This window comes from Colossoma macropomum, unplaced genomic scaffold (assembly GCF_904425465.1).
Source record: "Colossoma macropomum unplaced genomic scaffold, Colossoma_macropomum, whole genome shotgun sequence".
In the NCBI taxonomy this organism is placed as follows: Eukaryota; Metazoa; Chordata; class Actinopteri; order Characiformes; family Serrasalmidae; genus Colossoma; species Colossoma macropomum.
This window is the reverse complement of record NW_023494802.1, coordinates 427,853-437,500: the sequence shown is the minus strand read 5'-3', so window position 1 is coordinate 437,500 and position 9,648 is coordinate 427,853. Positions and strand designations below refer to the sequence as shown.

Below are 9,648 nucleotides of genomic sequence, written 5' to 3'. Positions count from 1 at the left end.
CTGGAGCATCACAAACCACTGAAGGAAACATGAATAGAGCAACGTACCAGGAGATATTAGAGAAGACTTTAATCTCATCAGCCAAGAAAATGAACATTTCAACAAAGACGACAAAAGCACTGATATTATGCAAATGAACTCTTTTACATACCACATTATTTTTACTTCATCACCTTTATCTACCCCTATTTTATAATCATTCTTATCTACACTCTTAAAAATGAAGGTTACTCCAGGGTTTATATAGAACCATAAACAATCAAAGAACAACAAAAGGTTCAATGTCAAGCTTCTAACAACAGAAGAAACCTTTTCAAAAAGGTTCTATAAATGTAATCATATACAACACATTCTCCAACAGTCTGAAGAACCATTTCACAATGCAAAGAACCATTTAGGGATGCAAATGGTTCATTTAGTGTTCATGGTTCTATACAGAACCACTGTCTTTTTAACGTCATTAGGTATGTCTGAATGATTAATTGTGCATTATAAGTTGAGCTAGTACGTAATTGGAAGGTTATATGTTATGAAGGTTGTGTGAAAATCACTATTAATTGCATTATTATTAATTTTAATATGGCACAAAAACACCTCTTGAAGAACTAGCTATACAAATTATTATACTATTTTTACTAGAACCATTAACAGAACACTCAAAGAACCATTTTTATATGCTTAGATGGTTCTCTACATGGTGACATGGTTCTTCAGATTGATGGAAAATCTGTTGAACGTGGTTTTTCAGACTGATGAATGTGTTGTATGTGGTTCTATATAGAACACTTTGAAAAGTGAAAACTTGTCTAACACTTATTAGCCTCTTATTAGTGATGAACGAAACTACTTTGGAATATGGAACAGATCTCGAAGTATCTTTTAAACTCTTATTAGCCCTAAAGCCATCTCCAGAAGTCACTTGATGCTACCTTAAATCTATAGGAATAAAAATGTTACCAATTATCCACTAATTAGAAATGAGTTTAGATGATTAATTCATGCTCAATCACTTCTTTAAGTGTTTATTATGTATAATTACAGCTATTTCTGTGAAGATTAGTGATTTTCACATAACAGACGTCCTACTGAGTACAAATACAGGTCATAATGAGAAAAGCTTGATACACAGTGAAGTGTCTAAAGTGGGCTTTACTGAAAAAACATGACCATAATGATACTGTGCTTTTTAATTGAGTAATTCAGGGTCTAACCTGAGGCACCTCAGCAGTTTCAGTTTTGTCTCCAGGCAAAGGTTCTTCATTCCACGTTTACAGCTTTAACAATCTGTTCTGTGTGGAAGGCGGTTAGTAACATGATACTCACCGTCCCCAACAAGTATGGGAAAGGGCCGGGGTTTTCTTCCTCAATGTTGAAGCTGTCAATGATCCAGGCTCTCTTCTGCCTGATCCTGCTGTGAACTGCTACAGAGCAGATACACTGAAAGACAGAGAGAAGTTTTTATGAGTTAGTCAAGCAAGAATGAAAACTAGAGAACATCTACCAGAACACCACTGATCTAAAAGCAAAAGTCAGTTTCCTGCCTTTCAATAGATGTAGTGTGTTTGACCCCACTTTTAAATGATGGCTCAAATCTTCATATGACAGGAAAATTCTGTAAGATTTGGTTAGCTAGTATGACTGGAGCCAAAAAATGATTGGTTCACTGCTGGCTTCCACCTCATAAACTTTCAATTAGACATCTAGATCTAGAACAATTATAGCTAGATACCAATTAAACAACAAACAAAACAATTACCTACTTTTATTGTATCATGTGTATGATGATGATTATTATTATTATTATTATTATTATTATTATTAGTAGTAGTAGTAGTAGTAGTGGTAGTAGTAGTAGTAGTTGTTGTAGTAGTATTTTTATGTTTTTTTATTCAACCTATATTAATGTTTAATTTCATCTTTGTATTGTTTAACATGATCCTGTATATCCAGAGCAAAATAAACACATCTTTTGCTCAAATTGCATTGTATTGTAATGCTGTTGATAAAATAAACATAGTAAGTTACAAAAATGTACACAACACATTTGGTGTCCAAAATTTGCTTCTTTAGTTTTAGTACTGGAGCTATGAAGCTTATGCAGCTAACAAGTAATATAAGCTTATACTCCACCAATTATCATGGTGCTGACTGCAAAACATTTGCCTCAGAGCATGTGGAGTTGTTTATTATCTATAATAGACTTGATTGTGAGGTTTTTGACACTGCATGCCTCACTCTTATCTATAAACATGACCAAAAGCACATTAGCATAAAGCTAAAAACAGTAGCAGCAGCCCTCGTAAAGCCTGAAGTTTGTACCATTCGGAGAGAACAAAAGAATGAAGCTGGGGACTGACTGGCGTTTGAGAATGACTGAAACCAATCTGGCTTTAAGGAGGAAGAAATTCTGCCTCAGAAACAACTGCTCCACCTGCCCCGAGGCTAACTTTCCTTCTCAGAAACACACAGTCATCACCATGAATCTATTTACTCTCAGTTATTATGTATTAGTTTGCTTTTAGTGTGAACAATGTCTGTCCTGCTCGGTAGGCCAACAAACCTTTTAGTATGTACAATTTAAAGTAAAAACTATATATATAGTCCTGACCTCAACATCTCTGAATGTATTTGCATTAGTTCAGAAAATGACCAACCAACTTCTAAGACTGAACTTTGGAGGTGTGTCTGCAGATTTCTTTGAGAAACTGAAAGTGAGTCTTCTGAAAAGAATGGCAGCTGTAATAACACACTAATTACTGGAAACTGTCTTTTTATATTTATGTAATTATAAATGTAGAGTGAACAAGCTGGATCACACAGAATGATGTTATTACAAGACATTTGTCACATAAGTTTTATTTGCCTTAAAACATGAGGATTATTACATATTAAATTTTATTATTCAGTACCTACAGGGACTTCAATGCAAACTAGTTGAGCTATTCTTAGGTTTCAAATTTCTGCATGATTCAGTGGTTGAGATTGAAAACAAAGTCCTTCAGAGTGGTTTGGTGTGAAATGCCTTGTTCTAGAGAAAAATACCAGTCCTTATTTTACAGTGTTGGTGAAATGAACCAGCGGTCACCATGTCTACAAAAGAAACATATATTCTTGAAAAAGGTGTTTTTTCAAGGGTTCTTTAGTATAGAACCATGAACACTCACAGAACCCTTTTCATGCTTAACCCCCTAAAATCTCAGGCTTATTACATACTAAGGTTTATTATTCAGTAACCAGTGGTGGATGAAGTACACAAATCATGTACTTGAGTTAAAGTAGAGATACTCAAAGTAAAATATTACTCCAGTAAAAGTAGAAGTCCTCCTTTTAGACCTCCACTTGTAAAAGAGTAAAAGTACAGAAGTGTTTGCCTTCAAATGTACTCAAGTATCAAAAGTAAAAGTACTAAAAGATTAATTCTGACTTTAATGTCCTATTATCATTTTTGTAACAAGACTCTGCTTCATTAACTCATTTTAGGTGAAAATACTCAAGTGTCACTCTTGGTAAACCAGTCTTCTAATAGAATGTCATTAGTCTGTCACTGATGTCTATTAAAATGGTCATAAGAACAAAACACTGAAGGTGAACAATTTCCATTAGGTAGAACCAAGTGGCTGTGAAATAACTATTTGCAAACAAGCAAAGTTTCGGTTTAAGATTTGTTTGCAACTTTGTTACAAGTTTAAGTTTAATAAAAACTTGCTTTAAACACAGATTCACAGATGAGTTTTACCTTTACTATATTGCATCTGTAGGTCTCTGTTCATAAACATAAACTAGCCAAAACAAATTTACTATAAAATGAAATAGTGTTTGTATAAATTCAGAAAAAAGACACATGCCAGTCACAACTGCATATGTGTACATATTTCTATATTGTGGTCTATTTACACAAAGTTAATTCCAAGGTTAATTCCATAATTTATGTAGGAATAGGCACTCCCAAAATTTTACACTGCTGCACTGACGTTGAACTGTATGCTTTTACTGGGTAGCTATGTCCAAAAGGTCAAAACAAGCTCAAAACAAAGTGCGCACTGTACCCTGATTGGTGTGCTGCTTCACACTTCTTTCATTTTGATGTTAGGTTTTTATACACAGATAAGCCAAAAGGAACAACAGATGTCGCATAATGTAGAGGAGTAAAAAATAAGACATTTGACTTTGAAATGTAGCGGAGTGAAAGTAGAAAGTTGTCCTATATGGAAATACTTCAGTAAAGATACGCAAAAAAACTACTGAGTACAGTAATGAAGTAATAGTGCAAACTGACTGAGCTATTCTTAGATTATAAAAGTGTGAAAAAAAATTTTGGGTCATTTAAGGAGTTAAAAGGGGTTCTGCTATTGTGTTCTGTAGTGAACCACTGTCTTTGCCAAAGAATCCTAAGCCATTTTATTTTCTTTCCAAAACTGCCTGTGAACCTGCATGCAGTTTCTTTGTTTTATATGCAGTGTTTTTCTTTATGTTACTCTGGATGTATTCCTGGATTTTGAAAAATATGTTTAAGGCCAAAATCATCTCTCAAAACTTTCGTGAAGACAAACTTTCTGTGAGGGAGCTTTTAGGCTACATTCACATTATAGGCCTCAATGTGCAATCCAAGTTTTCGCTCGGATCTGATCTCTCTAGCATGATGGTTCACACTCGTTTAGGTAAGTGACTCAAATCTGTTATTAATGGGAACGAACCGGTGTCCTGAAATGACCCACGTCCTAATCAGTAACATCAAGTGAACGAATCACACGTGTCATGAACCGCAAACAAACTAATGTGCAGAACGAGCCTTTGCTGTGAAGATAATTAACTCTGATCAGCTCTCTGAACACTGAATGACAGCACATTGAGTGCTGAGAGTCCTCATTAAGGTCACATGGCCAAGAATCGGTACGTATCTGATCTAGGACCACAAATGAAAATATCTCAGGTCTGTTTTGAAAAGATCAGATTTGTGTGTCCACACAGCTCTGAAAACATCAGAGTCACTTTAGAGCTAAAGATTGGATTTGTGCCACTGAACTTGGTAATGTGATTGTATCCTTAGAGGTGGCTGCCTGGTTCCTATCACCACCTCTGTGAACAACTCTGGCTCAGTTAGTTACTCTAGAACAGTGCATTTCACACCAAACCACTGTTTACATCTTAACTATTTAATTATGAAGACCTTTTGAAAGAAAAGTAGTTCCCATTTAAGGTCATTTCACTGTATTTTTGATGTGATATTAGGTAAAAAACTATTTGTTTTGAATGAAAAGCTCCAGTTGTTCCTGCCAGTTCAAGGGTCAATAATTCTAGTTTTTCAAGAGCAACATTTTTAGTGAGGGGAGTGGTGTCTGTTTTAGCTTTGTGTGCTAAATCAAACAACGCTGACAGCAGAACGTTTTTCCCTCTGAGAAGCACCTGAGGATAGAAGCAGACAGGTGGTATTCAGAGTGTCTAATCCAAGTTACACCCTCAAACATAAAGCCTTCCTGGTTCATTCATGTTTGCTATTGTTGAGGGTGTGACATTCACATACAGAAATGTGTACATTATTCTCAGGAATGGATCATTACTGTACATTCTTCAGTCTTAATAAAATGTTCCTTAGTGGTTCTTGGCTTCTAGGACACATATAGAAGTGGTAGAGCAACTTTACTTAATGTGAAGATTCTTCATCTTCCACTAAAGGTTCTTTAGGGAAATAAAAGTGGTTCTTCTCTAGGATCGCTTAAAATAACTCTTTTTGGCATCTTTGCTTTTAAGAGTTTGTTAAAAGGTTCTTGGCTTGGATATACGAATCTAAGAAGAACTCCAGTGGTATAGAACCTTTACATTATTCTTTAAAAAAGTTCTTCACGCTCACACTTCTGATTTATAAAATGGTTCTTTGAAGAACCTCACTGGTCTAGAACCTCCAAATTATATGTCAAAAAGATTCTTCATACCTGCATATCTTGTTTAAAAATAGGCTGAAGGCTTAATAAGGGAATGGAATGTTGTTCCTCTCTGCAATCTTAATTTTTATTTTAGGAATTTAAACAGTGCAATAGAAGGAAGAAATCATGGTGACCAAAATATACTTCTGTTGACCTGAAAGAACCAATGTTCACCATCAAAAATTATTTATCTTTCGGCCTGTACACTGGAGCGTATTCATTAAGGCTCAGTTAGCAACTCAGCTTTAACAGTCACACTGTAACAATTCTGCAGTTTTTAAACATACAAAAGTGAATAACCCAGTTTACTAGAAATTTTGAGTAATTAAATCTACAGTATTGCGTTAACAGAAGAATCATTTGTGTTTTATTTTTGTTAACATATTAATTGAAGTTCAGTAAACTCAATATTTCAAGTTATATTTTTTCAGTTTAAAGGCAGCAAATTTTTTTATGGTGTGCTAATTTGGGGTGTGTAGATAACTCTAAATCTTTACTCAGTAAATATGCTGATACTTCAGGAAAAAGCACTTTTCCAAAAACAGCTTGAAGGGAAGTATGAAAGAACACACTTGAAAAAATGGTTCTGTAAGGATTGGAAAGAAAATGTTTCAGTTAAGAACCACTTCATGCTTAAATGTCAAGCAAATTGATGTAAAATATGTTGTATACGGTTCTATATAGAACCTTTTCTAAAATGGCTCTGTGAAGCACCAAAAATGGTTCTTCTATTATTATAAGCTTGACTTCATAACAATAGTAGAATCATTTTTCGTGCTAAATAGAACCATTTTCAAAAAGGTTCCATATAGATCCACATATAGGTTCTTTAGTAAAGGCAATGGTTCTATTTAGAACCATGAACACACAAAGAGCCATTTGCATGCTTAAATGGTTCCTTACATGGAGAAATTGTTCTTCACAGCACCAAAAAATGGTTCTGCTATTGTTACGTTGTCATCTTGTAACAAGAAAAGAACCCTTTTTGGTGCTATTTAGAACCATTTTCAAAAAGGTTCTATATACAGTCATATCTGACACATTCTCTATCAATCTGAAGAAACATTTCACCATGTAAAGAACCATTTAAGCACAAAATGGTTCTATACAGAACTCAGGGCTAAAAGGAACCATAACACTAACTACGTACTGAGCAGGTTCTATAACTGTTGTGGAACCTTTTTTTTTTGATCAAAAAATGAAACTTTAAAGCTCAAGTCATTCAAGCATCTGAACCAGCACAACAAAATGAAATAAAACCCAAAAATGAGGAACTAAATGCTAATGACTAGATATTAAATACTTAACTCACTAATGCACTTAAGTAGAAGTATTGTCCTTTGAAAGCACTCAGGTCAAAAGTCCAAGTATATATTTTTTGAGAAAATGGAACTGAGTAAATATAAGTTACTGAAACACATTTGTTTGGCTTAAAAAAAGTACAGCCTAGTCCTTCTTTGATGACTGTATAATTCTGACTGCTAGTAATAAATGAATGTTCTACCATCTCACAACTCAAGCTTTGTTCAAAAGTTAGTGTGTCCTACTGTATTTACATTCTCCCACCAGTCAGCCCTGACTGCACTGCAGAATATGATAATGTAAAGGTTTTAACAGAAACCACAGTCCAGATATGACATCCAGCACAGATACTCACCACAGCGAGGAAGAGAGCAAGAGTTAGTTTCCTCATATTGTACTGGACAGTTGTGTGTGATCATGTGGCAGAGAAAGAACTGCTCTTTCCTCTCTGCAGGTTCCACTGCTATCCTCTTACAGTAAGGGGAGGAGGGTGGGGGGGGGGTGGGTATTCTAATGAAGGAGGCCTGCCAACATGACATCATCAACCATAGCCAAGTACAGGATATAGACTCAGTACGAGGAGAGTGGAGGTGTGGAGGTGTGCCTGAATATTACATATCACATTTTATTTTGTGTAGTGTATACTTACATAATTTACTTACCTAGTAACTTACCTAGTTACTGACACACACACTCACTCCTGGGCAAAAGAATGCATGTTTATGTGTATATATACATCTCACCGTTGTCGGAAGAAAACCTTGCATCGCCAAACTGGTAACTTTACAGGAGAAGGAAAAAACCTACTTTACTTTTAATGTAAGTCCATTCATCATGAAATTTACATACAATGTAAAAGGCAACAAGTATTTTCAAATTATCTCAAAATCTGAAAAAATGACAAAAATGGAGATACTGGCAGCAGCAATATATATATATATATATATATATATATATATATATATAGATATATATATATATATATATATAGATATAGATGTATACACTACATATATATCGCTGTTATCAGAAGAAAACCTTGTATCTCAATTTTTTGATGTTCTTCAGTTTTTGACATCATTTGAAAATAGCTGTTGCCTTTTACATTGTATGTAAATTTTATGATGAATAGACTGAAAGGAATGACCCACAACTACTTGGAAGAAAATCTGGTTCCACTGACTTACATTGAAAGTAAAGTAGGTTTTTTCCTTCTCCTGTAAAGTTACCGTTTTGAAGATAAAAGGTTTTCTTTTGACAACAGCAATATGTATGAATATATATAAAATGGCTGTGCCACTTGTTTTGGTACATTCATCATGAAATTTTCAAATTTTGTCAAAAAAACAGAAAAACGACTAAAATGTAGATATGAGGTTTTGATCTGACAGCATCAATATATATCCACCTCCAATAAGAATTACAACATACTTTCCAAAATCTACTAAAGTTATCTGTAAATACTCTTGTGTAACAGTGAAACAGGTAGCTACTCAGCACTGTCAGGTCTTCCTGCAGGACTGTGTTTCATTAAAGTTAACTGAGTTTGTTAAAGTGTTACTCAGAAGGCAATAATATGAAAACGTGTTTCTCTCCATTTCCAATAGATACGTCTTTCTCGGTGTCTGTGGAGTAGTGGACTGGCCAGGGTACTGCTATAAGATCCTAAACTATGACCACCAAAACTCCTGTAAACTTTCTGACTGATAACACAAGCTGTGCATCTGCGTTAACATCTAACAGCAATAAAAATGCGCTTGGTGTTACTGTGTGACTTAAAAGCAGCAAAGATAAAACAGCACACAAGAAATGGTTCTGTGACACAAATAAAAGAAAAAAAAAGATCAATATCAGTGAAATGTCTCTGTATTTTCTCATTTGTAAAGCACTTTGAATGACCTCAGTGTTTGAAAGGTGCTAGACAGATAGATAGATAGATAGATAGATAGATAGATAGATAGATAGATAGTTAGATAGATAGATAGATAGATAGCTAGATAGATAGATAGATAGATAGATAGATAGAACTTTATTGACCCCAAAGGGAAATTGCAGTGTTACAGTAGCAAGACATTTAATTGCACATAAACAGACATACATTGGGCAGATAAAAATGAAAAAAATATCAAAATAATAAACATATTTATTTATATAAATAAACTTGATAATTATTCCATTTTGGGCTGTTTTACTCTGTCTTGGTCTGCTATATGTACATTTACATATCTACTCTACATTACACAGACGTTAAGACCGAAGGCTACAGCCTCATTGCACACAATTATCTTCTTTCGCAACTGCTCAGGTAAGTCAAAGGTAAGTGTAATTATAGCTTAAAGCAGCGTTCTGCAGGCAGGGCCATCAGCAGAGAAGAAGAGCAGCAGCTGTCTGATATATCAATATTAATAACATCAGTTCAACTGTG

General features: G+C 34.6%; 1 protein-coding gene across 1 annotated transcript in view; it reads right to left on the bottom strand.

Annotated features, from left to right (window-relative positions):
* Positions 1–7,655, bottom strand: part of LOC118822436 (cadherin-like protein 26) — a 23,008-nt gene extending 15,353 nt beyond the window's left edge. Inside the window, exons 1-2 of the mRNA XM_036591489.1 lie at positions 7,579–7,655; positions 1,324–1,437 (exon numbers count right to left, since the gene is read on the bottom strand). Coding sequence (XP_036447382.1) covers positions 1,324–1,437; positions 7,579–7,614 — 150 coding nt within the window. The 5' untranslated portion in view covers positions 7,615–7,655. The remainder of the gene's footprint in view (positions 1–1,323; positions 1,438–7,578) is intronic.
* Positions 7,656–9,648: the final 1,993 nt, after the last annotated feature.